Genomic DNA, 25721 nt, shown 5'->3' with positions numbered 1-25721 from the left:
GCATAGCACAGGGATGGTGGGAGCCCCTCATAATAAGCAGCCCCAGGAGGAAGTCAGCACAGCACAGGGATGGTGGGAGCCCCTCATAATAAGCAGCCCCAGGAGGAAGTCAGCACAGCACAGGGATGGTGTGATCCCCTCATAATAAGCAGGCCCAGGAGAAACTCAGCACAGCACAGGGATGGTGTGATCCCCTCATAATAAGAACCCCCAGGAGGAAGTGAGCACAGCACAGGGATGGTGTGATCCCCTCATAATAAGCAGGCCCAGGAGAAACTCAGCACAGCACAGGGATGGTGTGATCCCCTCATAATAAGAACCCCCAGGAGGAAGTCAGCACAGCACAGGGATGGTGTGATCCCCTCATAATAAGCAGGCCCAGGAGAAACTCAGCACAGCACAGGGATGGTGTGATCCCCTCATAATAAGAACCCCCAGGAGGAAGTCAGCACAGCACAGGGATGGTGTGATCCCCTCATAATAAGCAGGCCCAGGAGAAACTCAGCACAGCACAGGGATGGTGTGATCCCCTCATAATAAGAACCCCCAGGAGGAAGTCAGCACAGCACATGGATGGTGTGATCCCCTCATAATAAGCAGGCCCAGGAGAAACTCAGCACAGCACAGGGATGGTGTGATCCCCTCACAATAAGAACCCCCAGGAGGAAGTCAGCACAGCACAGGGATGGTGTGACCCCCTCATAATAAGCAGGCCCAGGAGAAACTCAGCACAGCACAGGGATGGTGTGATCCCCTCATAATAAGAACCCCCAGGAGAAACTCAGCACAGCACAGGGATGGTGTGATCCCCTCATAATAAGCAGGCCCAGGAGAAACTCAGCACAGCACAGGGATGGTGTGATCCCCTCATAATAAGAACCCCCAGGAGAAACTCAGCACAGGGATGGTGTGATCCCCTCATAATAAGAACCCCCAGGAGGAAGTCAGCACAGCACAGGGATGGTGTGATCCCCTCATAATAAGCAGGCCCAGGAGAAACTCAGCACAGCACAGGGATGGTGTGATCCCCTCATAATAAGAACCCCCAGGAAAAACTCAGCACAGCACAGGGATGGTGTGATCCCCTCATAATAAGCAGGCCCAGGAGAAACTCAGCACAGCACAGGGATGGTGTGATCCCCTCATAATAATCAGGCCCAGGAGAAACTCAGCACAGCACAGGGATGGTGTGATCCCCTCATAATAAGAACCCCCAGGAGGAAGTCAGCACAGCACAGGGATGGTGTGATCCCCTCTTAATAAGCAGGCCCAGGATAAACTCAGCACAGCACAGGGATGGTGTGATCCCCTCATAATAAGAACCCCCAGGAGGAAGTCAGCACAGCACAGGGATGGTGTGATCCCCTCATAATAAGCAGGCCCAGGAGAAATTCAGCACAGCACAGGGATGGTGTGATCCCCTCATAATAAGAACCCCCAGGAGAAACTCAGCACAGCACAGGGATGGTGTGATCCCCTCATAATAAGAACCCCCAGGAGAAACTCAGCACAGCACAGGGATGGTGTGATCCCCTCATAATAAGAACCCCCAGGAGGAAGTCAGCACAGCACAGGGATGGTGTGATCCCCTCTTAATAAGCAGGCCCAGGATAAACTCAGCACAGCACAGGGATGGTGTGATCCCCTCATAATAAGAACCCCCAGGAGGAAGTCAGCACAGCACAGGGATGGTGTGATCCCCTCATAATAAGCAGGCCCAGGAGAAATTCAGCACAGCACAGGGATGGTGTGATCCCCTCATAATAAGAACCCCCAGGAGGAAGTCAGCACAGCACAGGGATGGTGTGATCCCCTCATAAGCAGACCCAGTAGAAATATGACACCGCTCAACCTCTTCAAAGAGGAGGGTAGGGGCATATAGTACGGTGTGCTTTTTTGGGACAAGGAAGTGAGCCAAATGAAGAAAGAAGGTCTCTGTGCTTGATTTAAAAAAAATGTTTATAGACATATACATGGTCTACTGGTCACATGTGTTGAATTCCTCCGAGATCCATGCCTCATTCATTTTTAGAAATGTGAGGTAGTTAACACTGTCGTGAGCTAGGCGAGTACGCTTATCGGTCACGATCCCCCCTGCTGCGCTGAACATCCTTTCGGACAGGACACTGGATGAGGGGCAAGCCAACAGTTCAATTGCAAATTGGGCAAGCTCTGGCCAGAGGTCAAGCCTGCCCACCCAGTAGTCCAGGGGTTCATCACTCCTCAGAGCGTCCACATCGGCCGTTAACCCGATGTAGTCGGACACCTGATGGTCTAGGCGTTCCCTGATGCTGGATCCGGATGACACCTGTCGATGGGTCAGCTGAAAGAATGACCTCATATCCGAAGTCACCAACACATCTTCAAACCGGCCTCTTCTTGCAGGCGCTGTTGGATTGGTACCCGCAAATCCTTCTCTGGGAGTGGGAATTGCTCCTCTGCCAGCGCACGCAAAAGCAGAATGCAGCATTTCTCGAAGCAAGGCCTGGAAGTGCTGCATTCTGACAGCCCTCTGTGACGGCGGTAACATTTCCGCCATTTTGTGTTTGTACCGGGGGTCTATGTACGTTGCCACCCAGTACTTGTCCTTGACCCTTATGCTTTTTATACGGGGGTCCCTATTAAAACACTGGAGCGTGAAGGCCCCCATTTGCACTAAAGTGGAAGCGGTGTGGTGGCCTGGCTCCTGCTCATCATCCAGGATAATGTCGTCCTCTTCATTCTCCTCTCCCCATCCACGCACAACAGGGATCCCAGAAAGGTTTAAAGCATGCTCTTCTTGCTCCTCCTCATCCGCCCCGGCACCATCCTCCTCTGACTCCTCTTCAGACTCCTGTTGTTGACTTGTCTCAGATAGAGTAGCCCCCCCTGGGAATTCATCCAGCCCACAGCCTGATCAATGACACGACGCAATGCACGCTCCATAAAGAAGGCATAAGGTACCATGTCACTGATGGCGCCATGGCTGCGACTGACCAGTTTGGTGATCTCCTCAAATGGCCGCAGAAGTCTGCATGCGTCGCGCATGAGCAGCCACTGGCGCAGTGAAAAAAAACCCAGCTCCCCAGAACCGTTTCTGCCGCAGAGTTCATACAGGTAAACGTTAACTGCACGTTTCTGCTGGAGCAGCCTATCAAGCATATAGAAGGTTGAGTTCCATCGCGTCGGGCAATCGCAAATAAGACGTCTGACCGGCAGATTGTGTCGCCGCTGAATGTCAGCAAGGCCGTGTAAGATCTTCTGAAATGGGCCGAGATTTTCCTTGCCTGCCGCAAGATGTCCTGGACCCCAGGGTATTTGACAAGGAATCGCTGCACGACCAAGTTTAAGACGTGTGCCATGCATGGCACGTGGGTGATTTTGCCCTGTTTCAATGCGCTAAGCAGATTGGCACCGTTGTCACACACCACTTTACCAACTGTCAAATTGAGCGGTGTTAGCCACTGATCTGCCTGTGAACGCAAAGCTGAAAGGAGTGCCGGGCCAGTGTGGCTCTTGGCTTCCAGGCACAACAGACGCAGCACGGCATGGCAACGTCTCACCTGGCATGTGGAATAGGTTCTGGGGAGCTTGGGCGGTGCAGCAGAAGAGACGCTAGCAGCAGAAAAGGAGGAGGCAGCTGAGGAGGAGAGGGAGGAGGATGGAGTAGGAGGAGGAGGAGAAGAAGAGTCAGGCCTGCATGCAATCCGTGGCGGTAAAACCAAATCTACACGGGTGCCACGGGTTACATGCTTGACGGCCGTCAGAAGGTTCACCCAGTGGGCAGTAAAAGTGATATACCTTCCCTGCCCGTGTTTGCTAGACCACGTGTCTGTGGTCAGATGTATCTTGGCACCGACACTGTGTGCCAGAGATACATTCACTTGCCGCTGAACATGGCCATATAGCTCTGGGATGCCCTTCTCAGAGAAATACCTCCTTCCTGGGACCTTCCATTGTGGAGTTCCAATGGCCACAAATTTGCAAAAGGCCTCCGAGTCCACCAGTTTATATGGCAGTAGTTGGCGGGCTATGAGTTCTGACAAGCCAGCCGTCAATCGTTGGGCAAGAGGGTTATCCGGCGTCATAATTTTTTTACACTCGAACATTAGGCCCACGGAAGCCTGCCTTTTTGCAGAAAAACGTGAGCGTGGCGTGATGGAAGGTGGAGTGGAGGACAATTGTGAGGAGAGAGGAGAAGGAGAAGTAGAAGATGAGGCTGGATGGTGAGAGCCTGCAGTGTGGCTTTGTGTGTTCCGTTGCTCCCACTCGGCTCGGTGATGGCTGCCCATGTGCCTTCTTAAGGCGGTCGTCCCTAGGTGAGTGTTGGGCTTACCGCGACGAATGCGTTGAATGCAAAGATTGCAGATGGCAACGCTATTGTCAGCAGCGGACACGTTAAAAAAAGCCCACACTGCGGAGCCATATGCCGGTGTCCTGGGAGCGCCAGATGTGACCGTACATGGTCGATGACTCGCTCCTGATACATTTGCAGTCTGCTTTGTCCCTCCTGTGCAATGTAAGTTATTCCTGCTTCTCCTCCCTATCTGCTGGTCCATATCTCCCTCTGAACTCCCCTCCTCTTCCTCTCTTGTGGGCACCCACGTGACATCACTAGACACGTCATCATCAACGTCACCTTCCCCACCGCTATAAGTAGAGATCTCGGTGTAGGCAGCAACACCGGGGACCAACCTCCTCCTTGGGCTGATCTGGGTACTGTGGTCAGACTGCTGAGTAGCGGTTGTTGCTACCTCCTCTTCCTGATCCAATACCAAGAGTGGCTGCGCATCAGAAATGTCCTCTTGATATGGATCGCAAAATAATTCCTGTGACTCAAGCGGAATTTATGTGGTGGTGGTGTTGGTGGTAGTGTCTTTGGGGGTGCACATAGCAGAGAGTGAAGAAGAGGGTGCAGATCGAGAGGATGAGGAGGGTGCAGAAGAGTAAGGCTGAGTGAGCCACTCAACCAAGTCTGGTGCGTCCTTTAAAGTAATTGAACACAACTTCTGCAACTTCCCACTTTGGCTCAAGCCTGTTTCTCCTGCCCTACCCCTACCTCCCTGCGGAAGGGCCTGCCTCTTCCTCTGCCTGTTATTTTTTAAATGACCCTGTGACAAAACTCTCAGTCCCTATACCGATGAAGGACTGCTGCAGTATAGGTCAGCGGTCAGCAGTAGTGCACCTCAACCCTATGTATTGTGGACCTATACCAGTCCTTATAGAATAGCAGACTGTACCTCACTCAACCCTATGTACTGTAGTACCCTATACCTTACCAGTCCTTAGAAGCACCTTTGTGGAACAAGTAGGTTGTGACTGATTAGCAGACTGTACGTCAGTCCCTATACCGACGAAGGACTGCTGCAGTATAGGGCAGCGGTCAGCAGTAGTGCACCTCAACCCTATGTATTGTGGACCTATACCAGTCCTTATAGAATGGCAGACTGTACCTCACTCAACCCTACGTACTGTAGAACCCTAGACAGACCAAGTTACCAGTCCTTATAAGGACCTTTGTGGAACAAGTAGGTTGTGACTGATTAGCAGACTGTATGTCAGTCCTTATACCGATGAAGGACTGCTGCAGTATAGGTCAGTGGTCAGCAGTAGTGCACCTCAACCCTATGTATTGTGGACCTATACCAGTCCTTATAGAATGGCAGACTGTACCTCACTCAACCCTATGTACTGTAGTACCCTATACCTTACCATCCCTATAAGGTCCTTTATGGAACAAGTAGGTTGTGACTGATTAGCAGACTGTACGTCAGTCCCGATACCGATGAAGGACTGCTGCAGTATAGGGCAGCAGTCAGCAGCAGTGCACCTCAACCCTATGTATTGTGGACCTATACCAGTCCTTATAGAATGGCAGTCTGTACCTCACTCAACCCTATGTACTGTAGTACCCTATACCTTACCAGTCCTTATAAGGACCTTTGTGGAACAAGTAGGTTGTGACTGATTAGCAGACTGTACGTCAGTCCCTATACCGATAAAGGACTGCTGCAGTATAGGGCAGCGGTCAGCAGTAGTGCACCTCAACCCTATGTATTGTGGACCTATACCAGTCCTTATAGAATGGCAGACTGTACCTGACTCAACCCTATGTACTGTAGAACCCTAAACAGACCAAGTTACCAGTCCTTATAAGGACCTTTGTGGAACAAGTAGGTTGTGACTGATTAGCCGACTGTACGTCAGTCCCTATACCGATGAAGGACTGCTGCAGTATAGGGCAGCGGTCAGCAATAGTGCACCTCAACCCTATGTATTGTGGACCTATACCAGTCCTTATAGAATAGCAGACTGTACCTCACTCAACCCTATGTACTGTAGTACCCTATACCTTACCAGTCCTTATAAGGACCTTTGTGGAACAAGTAGGTTGTGACTGATTAGCAGACTGTACGTCAGTCCCTATACCGATGAAGGACTGCTGCAGTATAGGGCAGCGGTCAGCAGTAGTGCACCTCAACCCTATGTATTGTGGACCTATACCATTCCTTATAGAATGGCAGACTGTACCTCACTCAACCCTATGTACTGTAGAACTGTAGACAGACCAAGTTACCAGTCCTTATAAGGACCTTTGTGGAACAAGTAGGTTGTGACTGATTAGCAGACTGTATGTCAGTCCTTATACCGATGAAGGACTGCTGCAGTATAGGTCAGTGGTCAGCAGTAGTGCACCTCAACCCTATGTATTGTGGACCTATACCAGTCCTTATAGAATGGCAGACTGTACCTCACTCAACCCTATGTACTGTAGTACCCTATACCTTACCATCCCTATAAGGACCTTTATGGAACAAGTAGGTTGTGACTGATTAGCAGACTGTACGTCAGTCCCGATACCGATGAAGGACTGCTGCAGTATAGGGCAGCGGTCAGCAGCAGTGCACCTCAACCCTATGTATTGTGGACCTATACCAGTCCTTATAGAATGGCAGTCTGTACCTCACTCAACCCTATGTACTGTAGTACCCTATACCTTACCAGTCCTTATAAGGACCTTTGTGGAACAAGTAGGTTGTGACTGATTAGCAGACTGTACGTCAGTCCCTATACCGATGAAGGACTGCTGCAGTATAGGGCAGCGGTCAGCAGTAGTGCACCTCAACCCTATGTATTGCGGACCTATACCAGTCCTTATAGAATAGCAGACTGTACCTCACTCAACCCTATGTACTGTAGAACTGTAGACAGACCAAGTTACCAGTCCTTATAAGGACCTTTGTGGAACAAGTAGGTTGTGACTGATTAGCAGACTGTATGTCAGTCCTTATACCGATGAAGGACTGCTGCAGTATAGGTCAGTGGTCAGCAGTAGTGCACCTCAACCCTATGTATTGTGGACCTATACCAGTCCTTATAGAATGGCAGACTGTACCTCACTCAACCCTATGTACTGTAGTACCCTATACCTTACCATCCCTATAAGGACCTTTATGGAACAAGTAGGTTGTGACTGATTAGCAGACTGTACGTCAGTCCCGATACCGATGAAGGACTGCTGCAGTATAGGTCAGTGGTCAGCAGTAGTGCACCTCAACCCTATGTATTGTGGACCTATACCAGTCCTTACAGAATAGCAGACTGTACCTCACTCAACCCTATGTACTGTAGAACCCTAGACAGACCAAGTTACCAGTCCTTATAAGGACCTTTGTGGAACAAGTAGGTTGTGACTGATTAGCCGACTGTACGTCAGTCCCTATACCGATGAAGGACTGCTGCAGTATAGGGAAGCGGTCAGCAATAGTGCACCTCAACCCTATGTATTGTGGACCTATACCAGTCCTTATAGAATAGCAGACTGTACCTCACTCAACCCTATGTACTGTAGTACCCTATACCTTACCAGTCCTTATAAGGACCTTTGTGGAACAAGTAGGTTGTGACTGATTAGCAGACTGTACGTCAGTCCCTATACCGATGAAGGACTGCTGCAGTATAGGGCAGCGGTCAGCAGTAGTGCACCTCAACCCTATGTATTGTGGACCTATACCAGTCCTTATAGAATGGCAGACTGTACCTCACTCAACCCTATGTACTGTAAAACCCTAGACAGACCAAGTTACCAGTCCTTATAAGGACCTTTGTGGAACAAGTAGGTTGTGACTGATTAGCAGACTGTACGTCAGTCCCTATACCGATGAAGGACTGCTGCAGTATAGGGCAGCGGTCAGCAGTAGTGCACCTCAACCCTATGTATTGTGGACCTATACCAGTCCTTATAGAATGGCAGACTGTACCTCACTCAACCCTATGTACTGTAGAACCCTAGACAGACCAAGTTACCAGTTCTTATAAGGACCTTTGTGGAACAAGTAGGTTGTGACTGATTAGCAGACTGTGCGTCAGTCCCTATACCGATGAAGGACTGCTGCAGTATAGGGCAGCGGTCAGCAGTAGTGCACCTCAACCCTATGTATTGTGGACCTATACCAGTCCTTATAGAATGGCAGACTGTACCTCACTCAACCCTATGTACTGTAGAACCCTGGACAGACCAAGTTACCAGTCCTTATAATGACCTTTGTGGAACAAGTAGTTTGTGACTGATTAGCAGACTGTACGTCAGTCCCTATACCGATGAAGGACTGCTGCAGTATAGGGCAGCGGTCAGCAGTGGTGCACCTCAACCCTATGTATTGTGGACCTATACCAGTCCTTATAGATTGGCAGACTGTACCTCACTCAACCCTATGTACTGTAGTACCCTATACCTTACCAGTCCTTATAAGGACCTTTGTGGAACAAGTAGGTTGTGGCTGATTAGCAGACTGTATGTCAGTCCCTATACCAATGAAGGACTGCTGCAGTATAGGACAGCGGTCAGCAGTAGTGCACCTCAACCCTATGTATTGTGGACCTATACCAGTCCTTATAGAATGGCAGACTGTACCTCACTCAACCCTATGTACTGTAGAACCCTAGACAGACCAAGTTACCAGTCCTTATAAGGACCTTTGTGGAACAAGTAGGTTGTGACTGATTAGCAGACTGTACGTCAGTCCCTATACCGATGAAGGACTGCTGCAGTATAGGGCAGCGGTCAGCAGTAGTGCACCTCAACCCTATGTATTGTGGACCTATACCAGTCCTTATAGAATGGCAGACTGTACCTCACTCAACCCTATGTACTGTAGAACCCTGGACAGACCAAGTTACCAGTCCTTATAATGACCTTTGTGGAACAAGTAGTTTGTGACTGATTAGCAGACTGTACGTCAGTCCCTATACCGATGAAGGACTGCTGCAGTATAGGGCAGCGGTCAGCAGTAGTGCACCTCAACCCTATGTATTGTGGACCTATACCAGTCCTTATAGAATGGCAGACTGTACCTCAATCAACCCTATGTACTGTAGAACTGTAGACAGACCAAGTTACCAGTCCTTATAAGGACCTTTGTGGAACAAGTAGGTTGTGACTGATTAGCAGACTGTATGTCAGTCCTTATACCGATGAAGGACTGCTGCAGTATAGGTCAGTGGTCAGCAGTAGTGCACCTCAACCCTATGTATTGTGGACCTATACCAGTCCTTATAGAATAGCAGACTGTACCTCACTCAACCCTATGTACTGTAGAACTGTAGACAGACCAAGTTACCAGTCCTTATAAGGACCTTTGTGGAACAAGTAGGTTGTGACTGATTAGCAGACTGTATGTCAGTCCTTATACCGATGAAGGACTGCTGCAGTATAGGTCAGTGGTCAGCAGTAGTGCACCTCAACCCTATGTATTGTGGACCTATACCAGTCCTTATAGAATGGCAGACTGTACCTCACTCAACCCTATGTACTGTAGTACCCTATACCTTACCATCCCTATAAGGACCTTTATGGAACAAGTAGGTTGTGACTGATTAGCAGACTGTACGTCAGTCCCGATACCGATGAAGGACTGCTGCAGTATAGGGCAGCGGTCAGCAGCAGTGCACCTCAACCCTATGTATTGTGGACCTATACCAGTCCTTACAGAATAGCAGACTGTACCTCACTCAACCCTATGTACTTTAGAACCCTAGACAGACCAAGTTACCAGTCCTTATAAGGACCTTTGTGGAACAAGTAGGTTGTGACTGATTAGCAGACTGTATGTCAGTCCTTATACCGATGAAGGACTGCTGCAGTATAGGTCAGTTGTCAGCAGTAGTGCACCTCAACCCTATGTATTGTGGACCTATACCAGTCCTTATAGAATGGCAGACTGTACCTCACTCAACCCTATGTACTGTAGTACCCTATACCTTACCAGTCCTTATAAGGACCTTTGTGGAACAAGTAGGTTGTGGCTGATTAGCAGACTGTATGTCAGTCCCTATACCAATGAAGGACTGCTGCAGTATAGGACAGCGGTCAGCAGTAGTGCACCTCAACCCTATGTATTGTGGACCTATACCAGCCCTTATAGAATGGCAGACTGTACCTCACTCAACCCTATGTACTGTAGAACCCTGGACAGACCAAGTTACCAGTCCTTATAATGACCTTTGTGGAACAAGTAGTTTGTGACTGATTAGCAGACTGTACGTCAGTCCCTATACCGATGAAGGACTGCTGCAGTATAGGGCAGCGGTCAGCAGTGGTGCACCTCAACCCTATGTATTGTGGACCTATACCAGTCCTTATAGATTGGCAGACTGTACCTCACTCAACCCTATGTACTGTAGTACCCTATACCTTACCAGTCCTTATAAGGACCTTTGTGGAACAAGTAGGTTGTGGCTGATTAGCAGACTGTATGTCAGTCCCTATACCAATGAAGGACTGCTGCAGTATAGGACAGCGGTCAGCAGTAGTGCACCTCAACCCTATGTATTGTGGACCTATACCAGTCCTTATAGAATGGCAGACTGTACCTCACTCAACCCTATGTACTGTAGAACCCTAGACAGACCAAGTTACCAGTCCTTATAAGGACCTTTGTGGAACAAGTAGGTTGTGACTGATTAGCAGACTGTACGTCAGTCCCTATACCGATGAAGGACTGCTGCAGTATAGGGCAGCGGTCAGCAGTAGTGCACCTCAACCCTATGTATTGTGGACCTATACCAGTCCTTATAGAATGGCAGACTGTACCTCACTCAACCCTATGTACTGTAGAACCCTGGACAGACCAAGTTACCAGTCCTTATAATGACCTTTGTGGAACAAGTAGTTTGTGACTGATTAGCAGACTGTACGTCAGTCCCTATACCGATGAAGGACTGCTGCAGTATAGGGCAGCGGTCAGCAGTAGTGCACCTCAACCCTATGTATTGTGGACCTATACCAGTCCTTATAGAATGGCAGACTGTACCTCAATCAACCCTATGTACTGTAAAACTGTAGACAGACCTAATTACCAGTCCTTATAAGGACCTTTGTGGAACAAGTAGGTTGTGACTGATTAGCAGACTGTATGTCAGTCCTTATACCGATGAAGGACTGCTGCAGTATAGGTCAGTGGTCAGCAGTAGTGCACCTCAACCCTATGTATTGTGGACCTATACCAGTCCTTATAGAATAGCAGACTGTACCTCACTCAACCCTATGTACTGTAGAACTGTAGACAGACCAAGTTACCAGTCCTTATAAGGACCTTTGTGGAACAAGTAGGTTGTGACTGATTAGCAGACTGTATGTCAGTCCTTATACCGATGAAGGACTGCTGCAGTATAGGTCAGTGGTCAGCAGTAGTGCACCTCAACCCTATGTATTGTGGACCTATACCAGTCCTTATAGAATGGCAGACTGTACCTCACTCAACCCTATGTACTGTAGTACCCTATACCTTACCATCCCTATAAGGACCTTTATGGAACAAGTAGGTTGTGACTGATTAGCAGACTGTACGTCAGTCCCGATACCGATGAAGGACTGCTGCAGTATAGGGCAGCGGTCAGCAGCAGTGCACCTCAACCCTATGTATTGTGGACCTATACCAGTCCTTACAGAATAGCAGACTGTACCTCACTCAACCCTATGTACTTTAGAACCCTAGACAGACCAAGTTACCAGTCCTTATAAGGACCTTGGTGGAACAAGTAGGTTGTGACTGATTAGCAGACTGTATGTCAGTCCTTATACCGATGAAGGACTGCTGCAGTATAGGTCAGTTGTCAGCAGTAGTGCACCTCAACCCTATGTATTGTGGACCTATACCAGTCCTTATAGAATGGCAGACTGTACCTCACTCAACCCTATGTACTGTAGTACCCTATACCTTACCATCCCTATAAGGACCTTTATGGAACAAGTAGGTTGTGACTGATTAGCAGACAGTACGTCAGTCCCGATACCGATGAAGGACTGCTGCAGTATAGGGCAGCGGTCAGCAGCAGTGCACCTCAACCCTATGTATTGTGGACCTATACCAGTCCTTATAGAATGGCAGTCTGTACCTCACTCAACCCTATGTACTGTAGTACCCTATACTTTACCAGTCCTTATAAGGACCTTTGTGGAACAAGTAGGTTGTGACTGATTAGCAGACTGTACGTCAGTCCCTATACCGATGAAGGACTGCTGCAGTATAGGGCACCGGTCAGCAGTAGTGCACCTCAACCCTATGTATTGTGGACCTATACCAGTCCTTATAGAATGGCAGACTGTACCTGACTCAACCCTATCTACTGTAGAACCCTAAACAGACCAAGTTACCAGTCCTTATAAGGACCTCTGTGGAACAAGTAGGTTGTGACTGATTAGCAGACTGTACGTCAGTCCCTATACCGATGAAGGACTGCTGCAGTATAGGGCAGCGGTCAGCAGTGGTGCACCTCAACCCTATGTATTGTGGACCTATACCAGTCCTTATAGAATGGCAGACTGTACCTCACTCAACCCTATGTACTGTAGTACCCTATACCTTACCAGTCCTTATAAGGACCTTTGTGGAACAAGTAGGTTGTGACTGATTAGCAGACTGTATGTCAGTCCCTATACCGATGAAGGACTGCTGCAGTATAGGACAGCGGTCAGCAGTAGTGCACCTCAACCCTATGTATTGTGGACCTATACCAGTCCTTATAGAATGGCAGACTGTACCTCACTCAACCCTATGTACTGTAGAACCCTAGACAGACCAAGTTACCAGTCCTTATAAGGACCTTTGTGGAACAAGTAGGTTGTGACTGATTAGCAGACTGTATGTCAGTCCCTATACCGATGAAGGACTGCTGCAGTATAGGGCAGCGGTCAGCAGTAGTGCACCTCAACCCTATGTATTGTGGACCTATACCAGTCCTTATAGAATGGCAGATTGTACCTCACTCAACCCTATGTACTGTAGTACCCTATACCTTACCAGTCCTTATAAGGACCTTTGTGGAACAAGTAGGTTGTGACTGATTAGCCGACTGTACGTCAGTCCCTATACCGATGAAGGACTGCTGCAGTATAGGGAAGCGGTCAGCAATAGTGCACCTCAACCCTATGTATTGTGGACCTATACCAGTCCTTATAGAATAGCAGACTGTACCTCACTCAACCCTATGTACTGTAGTACCCTATACCTTACCAGTCCTTATAAGGACCTTTGTGGAACAAGTAGGTTGTGACTGATTAGCAGACTGTACGTCAGTCCCTATACCGATGAAGGACTGCTGCAGTATAGGGCAGCGGTCAGCAGTAGTGCACCTCAACCCTATGTATTGTGGACCTATACCAGTCCTTATAGAATGGCAGACTGTACCTCACTCAACCCTATGTACTGTAGAACCCTAGACAGACCAAGTTACCAGTTCTTATAAGGACCTTTGTGGAACAAGTAGGTTGTGACTGATTAGCAGACTGTGCGTCAGTCCCTATACCGATGAAGGACTGCTGCAGTATAGGGCAGCGGTCAGCAGTAGTGCACCTCAACCCTATGTATTGTGGACCTATACCAGTCCTTATAGAATGGCAGACTGTACCTCACTCAACCCTATGTACTGTAGAACCCTGGACAGACCAAGTTACCAGTCCTTATAATGACCTTTGTGGAACAAGTAGTTTGTGACTGATTAGCAGACTGTACGTCAGTCCCTATACCGATGAAGGACTGCTGCAGTATAGGGCAGCGGTCAGAAGTGGTGCACCTCAACCCTATGTATTGTGGACCTATACCAGTCCTTATAGATTGGCAGACTGTACCTCACTCAACCCTATGTACTGTAGTACCCTATACCTTACCAGTCCTTATAAGGACCTTTGTGGAACAAGTAGGTTGTGGCTGATTAGCAGACTGTATGTCAGTCCCCATACCAATGAAGGACTGCTGCAGTATAGGACAGCGGTCAGCAGTAGTGCACCTCAACCCTATGTATTGTGGACCTATACCAGTCCTTATAGAATGGCAGACTGTACCTCACTCAACCCTATCTACTGTAGAACCCTAGACAGACCAAGTTACCAGTCCTTATAAGGACCTTTGTGGAACAAGTAGGTTGTGACTGATTAGCAGACTGTACGTCAGTCCCTATACCGATGAAGGACTGCTGCAGTATAGGGCAGCGGTCAGCAGTAGTGCACCTCAACCCTATGTATTGTGGACCTATACCAGTCCTTATAGAATGGCAGACTGTACCTCACTCAACCCTATGTACTGTAGAACCCTGGACAGACCAAGTTACCAGTCCTTATAATGACCTTTGTGGAACAAGTAGTTTGTGACTGATTAGCAGACTGTACGTCAGTCCCTATACCGATGAAGGACTGCTGCAGTATAGGGCAGCGGTCAGCAGTAGTGCACCTCAACCCTATGTATTGTGGACCTATACCAGTCCTTATAGAATGGCAGACTGTACCTCAATCAACCCTATGTACTGTAGAACTGTAGACAGACCAAGTTACCAGTCCTTATAAGGACCTTTGTGGAACAAGTAGGTTGTGACTGATTAGCAGACTGTATGTCAGTCCTTATACCGATGAAGGACTGCTGCAGTATAGGTCAGTGGTCAGCAGTAGTGCACCTCAACCCTATGTATTGTGGACCTATACCAGTCCTTATAGAATGGCAGACTGTACCTCACTCAACCCTATGTACTGTAGAACCCTGGACAGACCAAGTTACCAGTCCTTATAAGGACCTTTGTGGAACAAGTAGGTTGTGACTGATTAGCAGACTGTACGTCAGTCCCTATACCGATGAAGGACTGCTGCAGTATAGGGCAGCGGTCAGCAGTAGTGCACCTCAACCCTATGTATTGTGGACCTATACCAGTCCTTATAGAATGGCAGACTGTACCTCACTCAACCCTATGTACTGTAGTACCCTATACCTTACCAGTCCTTATAAGGACCTTTGTGGAACAAGTAGGTTGTGACTGATTAGCAGACTGTGTGTCAGTCCCTATACCGATGAAGGACTGCTGCAGTATAGGACAGCGGTCAGCAGTAGTGCACCTCAACCCTATGTATTGTGGACCTATACCAGTCCTTACAGAATAGCAGACTGTACCTCACTCAACCCTATGTACTTTAGAACCCTAGACAGACCAAGTTACCAGTCCTTATAAGGACCTTTGTGGAACAAGTAGGTTGTGACTGATTAGCAGACTGTACGTCAGTCCCTATACCGATGAAGGACTGCTGCAGTATAGGGCAGCGGTCAGCAGTAGTGCACCTCAACCCTATGTATTGCGGACCTATACCAGTCCTTATAGAATAGCAGACTGTACCTCACTCAACCCTATGTACTGTAGAACTGTAGACAGACCAAGTTACCAGTCCTTATAAGGACCTTTGTGGAACAAGTAGGTTGTGACTGATTAGCAGACTGTATGTCAGTCCTTATACCGATGAAGGACTGCTGCAGTATAGGTCAGTGGTCAGCAGTAGTGCACCTCAACCCTATGTATTGTGGACCTATACCAGTCCTTATAGAATGGCAGACTGTACCTCACTCAACCCTATGTACTGTAGTACCCTATACCTTACCATCCCTATAAGGACCTTTATGGAACAAGTAGGTTGTGACTGATTAGCAGACTGTACGTCAGTCCCGATACCGATGAAGGACTGCTGCAGTATAGGGCAGCGGTCAGCAGCAGTGCACCTCAACCCTATGTATTGTGGACCTATACCAGTCCTTACAGAATAGCAGACTGTACCTCACTCAACCCTATGTACTTTAGAACCCTAGACAGACCAAGTTACCAGTCCTTATAAGGACCTTTGTGGAACAAGTAGGTTGTGACTGATTAGCAGACTGTATGTCAGTCCTTATACCGATGAAGGACTGCTGCAGTATAGGTCAGTTGTCAGCAGTAGTGCACCTCAACCCTATGTATTGTGGACCTATACCAGTCCTTATAGAATGGCAGACTGTACCTCACTCAACCCTATGTACTGTAGTACCCTATACCTTACCATCCCTATAAGGACCTTTATGGAACAAGTAGGTTGTGACTGATTAGCAGACTGTACGTCAGTCCCGATACCGATGAAGGACTGCTGCAGTATAGGGCAGCGGTCAGCAGCAGTGCACCTCAACCCTATGTATTGTGGACCTATACCAGTCCTTATAGAATGGCAGTCTGTACCTCACTCAACCCTATGTACTGTAGTACCCTATACTTTACCAGTCCTTATAAGGACCTTTGTGGAACAAGTAGGTTGTGACTGATTAGCAGACTGTACGTCAGTCCCTATACCGATGAAGGACTGCTGCAGTATAGGGCACCGGTCAGCAGTAGTGCACCTCAACCCTATGTATTGTGGACCTATACCAGTCCTTATAGAATGGCAGACTGTACCTGACTCAACCCTATGTACTGTAGAACCCTAAACAGACCAAGTTACCAGTCCTTATAAGGACCTCTGTGGAACAAGTAGGTTGTGACTGATTAGCAGACTGTACGTCAGTCCCTATACCGATGAAGGACTGCTGCAGTATAGGGCAGCGGTCAGCAGTGGTGCACCTCAACCCTATGTATTGTGGACCTATACCAGTCCTTATAGAATGGCAGACTGTACCTCACTCAACCCTATGTACTGTAGTACCCTATACCTTACCAGTCCTTATAAGGACCTTTGTGGAACAAGTAGGTTGTGACTGATTAGCAGACTGTATGTCAGTCCCTATACCGATGAAGCACTGCTGCAGTATAGGACAGCGGTCAGCAGTAGTGCACCTCAACCCTATGTATTGTGGACCTATACCAGTCCTTATAGAATGGCAGACTGTACCTCACTCAACCCTATGTACTGTAGAACCCTTGACAGACCAAGTTACCAGTCCTTATAAGGACCTTTGTGGAACAAGTAGGTTGTGACTGATTAGCAGACTGTATGTCAGTCCCTATACCGATGAAGGACTGCTGCAGTATAGGGCAGCGGTCAGCAGTAGTGCACCTCAACCCTATGTATTGTGGACCTATACCAGTCCTTACAGAATAGCAGACTGTACCTCACTCAACCCTATGTACTTTAGAACCCTAGACAGACCAAGTTACCAGTCCTTATAAGGACCTTTGTGGAACAAGTAGGTTGTGACTGATTAGCAGACTGTACGTCAGTCCCTATACCGATGAAGGACTGCTGCAGTATAGGGCAGCGGTCAGCAGTAGTGCACCTCAACCCTATGTATTGCGGACCTATACCAGTCCTTATAGAATAGCAGACTGTACCTCACTCAACCCTATGTACTGTAGAACTGTAGACAGACCAAGTTACCAGTCCTTATAAGGACCTTTGTGGAACAAGTAGGTTGTGACTGATTAGCAGACTGTATGTCAGTCCTTATACCGATGAAGGACTGCTGCAGTATAGGTCAGTGGTCAGCAGTAGTGCACCTCAACCCTATGTATTGTGGACCTATACCAGTCCTTATAGAATGGCAGACTGTACCTCACTCAACCCTATGTACTGTAGAACCCTAGACAGACCAAGTTACCAGTCCTTATAAGGACCTTTGTGGAACAAGTAGGTTGTGACTGATTAGCAGACTGTATGTCAGTCCCTATACCGATGAAGGACTGCTGCAGTATAGGGCAGCGGTCAGCAGTAGTGCACCTCAACCCTATGTATTGTGGACCTATACCAGTCCTTATAGAATGGTAGACTGTACCTCACTCAACCCTATGTACTGTAGAACCCTGGACAGACCAAGTTACCAGTCCTTATAATGACCTTTGTGGAACAAGTAGTTTGTGACTGATTAGCAGACTGTACGTCAGTCCCTATACCGATGAAGGACTGCTGCAGTATAGGGCAGCGGTCAGCAGTGGTGCACCTCAACCCTATGTATTGTGGACCTATACCAGTCCTTATAGAATGGCAGACTGTACCTCACTCAACCCTATGTACTGTAGTACCCTATACCTTACCAGTCCTTATAAGGACCTTTGTGGAACAAGTAGGTTGTGACTGATTAGCAGACTGTATGTCAGTCCCTATACCGATGAAGGACTGCTGCAGTATAGGACAGCGGTCAGCAGTAGTGCACCTCAACCCTATGTATTGTGGACCTATACCAGTCCTTATAGAATGGCAGACTGTACCTCACTCAACCCTATGTACTGTAGAACCCTAGACAGACCAAGTTACCAGTCCTTATAAGGACCTTTGTGGAACAAGTAGGTTGTGTGTGACTGATTAGCAGACTGTACGTCAGTCCCTATACCGATGAAGGATTGCTGCAGTATAGGGCAGCGGTCAGCAGTAGTGCACCTCAACCCTATGTATTGCAGACCTATACCAGTCCTTATAGAATAGCAGACTGTACCTCACTCAACCCTATGTACTATAGCACCCTACACCAGGTTATTACCAGTCCTTATAAGGACCTTTGTGGAACAAGTAGGTTGTGAATGATTAGCAGACTGCAGCAGAAGGGCAGCAGTCAAGTATAATATTCTTTCTATATTTGGAAGAAAGAATATTATACGTGTACAAGCCTATTACCATACCACTGATACCAGTCCTGAAAAGAACCTTTGTGGACCTAATATAGTAACAGCTACTGATTAAACTGACCCTCACTGCCTGACACACTGCTTCCTGCCTGTCCCTATATAAACTGACAAAACAGAGGCTGCTGGAACAATAACTGGAATAGCACTTTTGTGGACCTGATAGTAACAGCTAATGACTAAACTGACTGTCCCTGCAGCACACACCGTCCTGTCCTTTTCTCTAAACTGACAAAAGACACTCAGGCTGCTGCAACAATCAGTAGCGCAGCAAACCTATATACACCTAACACCTATACCAGTCCTGAAAAGAACTTTTGTGTACCAAATAGCTAGCGACTTATCTCTCCCTGCTCCACACAGCAACCTCTCCCTATAGTGACAGAAGAAAGAATGTAAAATGGCCGCCGGATCGGGTGTATTTATAAGTTAGGGGGAATGTCCAAGTGTCCATGTGCTGTAATGTCTCAATTGGCTGTCCTGTACCCCATGATGGATGTGTCATCATAGGTCAAAGTTCTTTTACACAGTAAACACGGAAGTCCGCCGGGTGAACGCCGGCAATAGTCCGCTGATCGGGCGAATCACGAACAGCCGAAATTCGCAGCAAAACGACCGCCGGGCGAACCGTTCGGCCATCACTACTCATTACATTCACTAACAGCTACATTTGAAAAGAAATTCCAATACCTATAATTTATTAGTTAGTATTAGTTAAGTTATTATTAGTTATTATTTCATATTTTCTCATTTTCAAATTCACGAAATTTTCGAATTTATGAATATTTGGAAAAATTTGTGTAGCACTGACCCCCGAAGGGGCTGCTGGTTTTATTGGGCTTACCGTTACCTTCTTGACCTCATGTGCGTCTAGGGGTTTCCCGAGGTAGATGACCCAACGAATAGTAGAAACTGACACTGGATCCTCTTTTTCGGAATATTTATTTGAAAAGACAAGTAACAGCTTCTCAATGAAGGGTAGAGGGTTAGGAAGGGAGTTCAGGTACTTTTTACAACTGCAAAGAATTGGAAGTCTCTCACAATAGAAATCCAGAGAATTATTCCCAACTGGATTGTCACAGCCACCGGATAGATCTCCTCTCACCAGGCCCAGCAGCCAATAGAGTGTTTAACCACTTTAGCCCCGGACCATTTTGCTGGCCAAAGACCAGACCACTTTTTGCGATTCGGCGCTGCGTCGCTTTAACTGACAATTGCGCGGTTGTGCGAAGTGGCTCCCAAACAAAATTGATGTCCTTTTTTTTCCCACAAATGGAGCTTTCTTTTGGTGGTATTTGATCACCCCTGCATTTTTTATTTTTTGCACTATAAACAAAAATAGAGCGACAATTTTGAAAAAAACGCATTATTTTTGACTTTTTGTTATAATAAATATCCCCCAAAAATATATAAAAAAAACACTGGCCGGGAACTGGTTAATAAGAAGGCTGCTATGGTCAATTTACTCCAATTGGTGTAGTGTGGTCATTAAGGGAAAAGTATTTAGTATAGCAGTAACAAGACATATTTAATACCATAGTCATGGATTTGAGTCATAGTTCCTGGCAAAATGGGCCAATACATTGATTGTTATTTATAAATATACACAGTACATATATACTCACACCTCCCAACTTTTTGAGATGGGAATGAGGGACACCTATTAGCAAAAGTATGTGACCATAGGACACACCCCCTGCCACGCCCCCTTAAAGGAGAATTAAACAAAAAAATGATTAGTTAAACCCACAAGTGCTTTTTTTTACCACTACTATTCCTTTATATTGGCTTTTGGAATTTACAAATGCAGCAATTCAGAATTTGGATGAAAGGTTTATCTCTGGGAAATACTTTTTTAATTAATACATTTTATATACCATTATACAGATCAGACCAAAATGAGGGACAAATGAGGGGGACAGAGGGACAGTCCCTCCAAATCAGGGACAGTTGGGATCTATGTATACTTCATTCATTTCTGCTTTTCTTTTTTTCTGCTTTTCTAATCTTCCCATAATGTGATTTCTCCTCCCCCAGTCCCCCTCTCTGACATCACTGTGACCTCCTCCTGTCTCCCGGATGGGAGCGCAGAGGCTGAATGTTCGGTGAAAGGATCAGATCCGCGTTATTCCTGGAGTTTGGATGGAAGATCCGTCTCCTCACACCGCCGGGTAACTCTTCCTCCTCCGGTCTCCGGAACCCTCCACTGTGATGTCACCAATCAGATCAATAATCTAAGTAGATCCATCAACATCTCCTGTCCACGTGAGTGAGAGAAATGTCTCCAGGCTGAATTTACTACTAAAGTTTTTACTGAGAGATAAAATATTCTAAACATAAAGATTACAATCCAGGAAGGACATAACATGACAGAATAATCAGCTTCCATCAGAGGCTTTTACCTTCCCATATAGATCACACCCAGAGGTGTATCATGGATGGGGCCACAGGGTTGGTTTCCCTGAGTGAAAAATTCTTAGCCCTTGTACACACGGTTGGAGATTCCGACAACCAAATCCATCGGATTTTGTCCTTCGGATTTTGTCCGACGGATTTTGTCCGAAACTGTTGCATACACACGGTCGGACAAAGTTGGCGGAAAATCTGATCGTTCAGAACGTGATGACGTTATTTCGTTACAACGGGACTATGTTCAGGCTAGTAGCCAATAGCTTTGGTGTAGGAATTTGATCTGAGTATGCGTGGCACTTTGTCCGATCGAAATTCTCTACACATGATCGGAGTATGTCTGATCGGAGCATTTTGTCAGAAAATATTTCCGGAAAGTTGGAAAATTTGGTCTGACAGATATTCTGACGGAAACAGTCCGATGCAGACCACACACAGTCGGAATATCCGACAAAACGCTCCGATCGCACACATTCCGTCGGAATCTCTGATCGTGTGTACAAGGGCTTAGAGGGCACAGAGAAGCTGTCCAAGCTGACAGCCAATAATGGGCAGTGGAGGTATCCCTCACCCCACAGCATGCCCATTGCATACATGCAGTTGCGGGGTGGGCAATGCCTCCAACACCTATGATTTGTTGTCAGCTTTGATAGCTTTCAGGCAGGATAGCTTGAGTGGTTTTGGACTTGTGTCACCCCTACCTAGGAGGGAACCCTGAACACTGGCAACCAACCCTTCACCACTGACCACACCACAGAACAAGTCCTAATATAAAATACAGTTTTGATGCAGAGGGACAGAGATAAAAAACCTAAATAGAGACCCAACATACGGTAGAAGAGGTCATACAAGTACATAATGTGAGGAGGACACCAGAATGAGCTGCTTCATAATCTCACAATTTATAATTGTGAGACCTTCTATTTTTCCCCCAAAAAATCTACCAGGACATTTGTAGATGAAGCCCAATTCCAGCTAAGACTTTTTATAAACTATTATAACAGAGATAAGAAGAGTTAAAACTTCTGGCAGTTTTTTATTGCTGTATTGCTCCATATTGGGAAGATTTCCTTTTTACTTCCTGTGTGGTCACCATGATACTCTGCTATCAAGTTCCATGGTGGGGACAGGGAGCCAGTGGCAGGAACTATAAGGGTCGCTGCAGTCGCACTTGTGACTGGGCCCTGTTGTTCTGCCGCTGTGGGGGGATCCAAGACCCGACATCTCTTCCTGCACCCCTGGCTGTCTGTTTAACATTGCGGAGGGAGCGAAGAGCAGGAGGAATAGCTGATGTAGGTAAGTAATTCATTCTGGAGGTTTAACAGTTTCTGGTATGCCCTTAAATTTGATATTATTCCTCTGGAGCGATCCTCTAAATCAGCCACTATCACTTGGAGGAATCAGATTTCTTCAGTGTGATGGTCATAGGCATCCTCCATTTTGTTATAAACTGAGGTATGTTCTGTCACCACTTTTTCCAGGTCAGTCGTGCATTCCTCTACCCGATCATTTATTTTTGTAAGGTAGATATATAGGAGCGCAGTTCATTATGAAAGTCTCTTTGCAGAGAAAGCAGAATTAACTTTAGTGTGTGCTCAGATGCTGGCTGGTCACTGGCAGGGAGGGCTGCTAGGCAGTATGAGGGATTTCCTCAGGGTTTGTGCGTGTCTGGACATCCCAGTGCTGCTTCTTAAGCAGTGATTCCTTAGTAGGGGGCAGTGCAGCCCGCTCACCTCTATCTGAAGGTGATTGCTGGGGAGAGGTAGGCTCTGATGTGAGATTTTCCATGGGTTCTGAATTGTCTGCAGGTCCCTGCATGATGCCTGTGTCCTATGAGGGATCACAAGGCGCCGCACCGGCGCAATCTTTGGATGATTGCATGGTCGGCTGTGGGAAATATTCGGTGAGGTGGTGCAGCTTGTGGAGGCTGAGGTATTTCTTCTTGGACATACCATCCAGTCGCTGAGGATGAGGGCTCCCCTCCGGTGCATCAGGGAGAGGGAGCTGCTGCTGGTAAGTCCTGGGAGCAGCTGTTTGTCCCGGGGCTGAGCAGAGCTGGGTGGTTAAGCAGCCATCTTGCTCCATGACTGGCCACGCCCCCCAGGAAGGAGCAGATTTTTATTGGCTGATGGTCCCCTCCTGTAGAGATCAATCAAAGCCTAGGAATCCCAATCACACAATTGGCCCCTTTAGTATCTTGCAATAAAAGTTTCTGCAGCAAAGATATTTCAGGAATTCTGTGACTTTTTATGACTGTAATGGATTGGGGTGGACGGGGTATTACAGGGGAAATCATATTTCATTATAGTGCAATGTTACAGATCTCCCCATCTCTGTGTCTCTCAGTTCCGGTATCAGATCCAGTTCTGGATGTGAGGTGTCTCCAGAATGGCAGCGCTGAGATCTCCTGCTGGGTGGAGAACGGGACTGACCCCTCCATCTACCTGACTGTGAGTGGAGGATTGGGGATATATGATGTCACCAGCTCAGAGCGGACAGTCCGTGTCACTGTGCCTCCTGTGTCACCACCCGATTCCTGGAATATCAGATGTTCAGCAAAGAACAACATAAGTGAGAGATCCACCAATCAGACACAAGACGCTTGTCCAGGTGAGTGACGTGTGACCTTTCCCTTCCCTTTAGAAAGGCCCGGAGTGAAAAGAAAGAATGCACTAGACATAGGGCCTGCATGACAGGGGTTAAAAGGGGCTTGTTAGGACTTAGTTAAGGGCACAGGATAGGTCAGTAGTTGTAGGGGGCAGGCTTTGAGCGGGGAGGAGAATAAGTTATATTTTTACAGGAAGGGGAGGGCTTTGGTTAGCAAAAGAAAGTGAAGGAGCAACTTCCCACCTTCCCGCCCTGTATAAGGTGGTTTGGAACCAATTACGGACTCTGGGGGTCTTTCTAAGTAAGATGGGTTAATGGCGGGGTGCAAGGTCCTTTTTAGGTTATCTGGGCACCAAAAGGTATGGTGTAGGGACCCGTCTGAGGCACGGCTCCCAGGTGGTGGATGTGTACCTGCTAGTTGTCTCTGAGTTGGTTTTTGCGGCTGGAGGCCGGTGAAGTGACTAGCGGGTACTGTCCTGGTTATTTATGCCTATTAGGACCTTGCATCCTTTGCTCTTTAAATAGTCTGGTCTGGTTTGTTATGTAATTAATGTTAATTATTGGTTATTTATATTTGTTAACTACTTTCAGACGGGACCATTTTGCTGGCTTAAGACCAGATCACTTTAACTGACAATTGCGCGGTTATGCGATGTGGCTTCCAAACAAAATTGGCGTCCTTTTTTTTCCCACAAATAGATCTTTCTTTTGGTGGTATTTGATCACCTCTGCGGTTTTTATTTTTTGCGCTATAAACAAAAATAGAGCGACAATTTTGAAAAAAACGCATTATTTTTTAACTTTTTGTTATAATAAATATCCCCCAAAAATATATAAAAAAAAAAAACATTTTTTTTCCCTCAGTTTAGGCCGATACGTATTCTACATATTTTTAGTTAAAAAAAATCGCAATAAGCAATTTATTGATTAGTTTGCATAAAAGTTATAGCGTTTTCAAAATAGGGGATAGTTTTAGGGCATTTTTATAATTTTTTTTTTTACTAGTAATGGCGGCGATCAGCGATTTTTATTGTGACTGCGACATTATGGCAGACACATCGGACATTTTTGACACATTTTTGGGACCATTGTCATTTATACAGCAATCAGTGCTATATAAATGCAGTGATTCCTGTGTAAATGACACTGGCAGTGAAGGGGTTAAGCAGGCGGTGGCAGTGTAGGGATTACCGTATATACTCGAGTATAGGCCGACCCGAATATAAGCCGAGGCCCCCAATTTACCCCCAAAAAAACTGGCAAACTTATTGACTCGTGTATAAGCCGAGGGTGAGACATGCCTGTCCATCCCTGTGTGTGTGTCCGTCCCTGTGTGTCCGTCCATCCCTGTGTGTGTGTGTGTCCATCCATCCCTGTGTGTGTGTGTGTCCATCCATCCATCCATCCCTGTGTGTGTGTGTGTCCATCCATCCATCCATCCCTGTGTGTGTGTGTCTCCATCCATCCATCCCTGTGTGTGTGTGTCTCCATCCATCCATCCATCCCTGTGTGTGTGTGTCCATGTGTGTGTGTCCGTGTGTGTGTGTCCGTGTGTGTGTGTGTGTGTGTGTGTGTGTGTGTGTGTGTGTGTGTGTGTGTGTGTGTGTGTGTGTGTGTGTCCAGCCTACCTGTGTCCCGAGCCTCCGTCCCGTGCCTTGCCTCCTTGCCTCCGTCCCGTGCCGTGCCTTGCCTCCTTGCCTCCGTCCCGTGCCGTGCCTTGCCTCCTTGCCTCCGTCCCGTGTCGTGTCGTGCCTTGCCTCCGTCCCGTCCCGTCCCGTGCCGTGCCTTGCCTTGCCTCCGTCCCGTGCCTTGCCAGGATCGCCTCGGCGGCCATTCTA

The 25721-nt window shown here is 47.3% G+C and overlaps 2 protein-coding genes across 2 annotated transcripts in view; both read left to right on the top strand.

Annotated features, from left to right (window-relative positions):
* LOC143981520 (pregnancy-specific beta-1-glycoprotein 2-like) overlaps positions 1–25721 on the top strand; it is a 545541-nt gene that overhangs the window by 334485 nt on the left and 185335 nt on the right. The gene's annotated exons all lie outside the window — the stretch shown is intronic.
* The window catches only part of LOC143984198 (cell adhesion molecule CEACAM1-like), a 42182-nt gene that overhangs the window by 3727 nt on the left and 12734 nt on the right, over positions 1–25721 (top strand). Inside the window, exons 3-4 of the mRNA XM_077484491.1 lie at positions 20905–21132; positions 23623–23886. Of these exons, the coding sequence (XP_077340617.1) occupies positions 20905–21132; positions 23623–23886 (492 nt within the window). The remainder of the gene's footprint in view (positions 1–20904; positions 21133–23622; positions 23887–25721) is intronic.

Source organism: Lithobates pipiens, unplaced genomic scaffold, assembly GCF_037356315.1.
Source record: "Lithobates pipiens isolate NorthernLeopardFrog02 unplaced genomic scaffold, aLitPip1_a1.2 Scaffold_16, whole genome shotgun sequence".
Lineage (NCBI taxonomy): Eukaryota > Metazoa > Chordata > Amphibia > Anura > Ranidae > Lithobates > Lithobates pipiens.
This window is presented reverse-complemented; position numbering and strand designations above follow the sequence as displayed.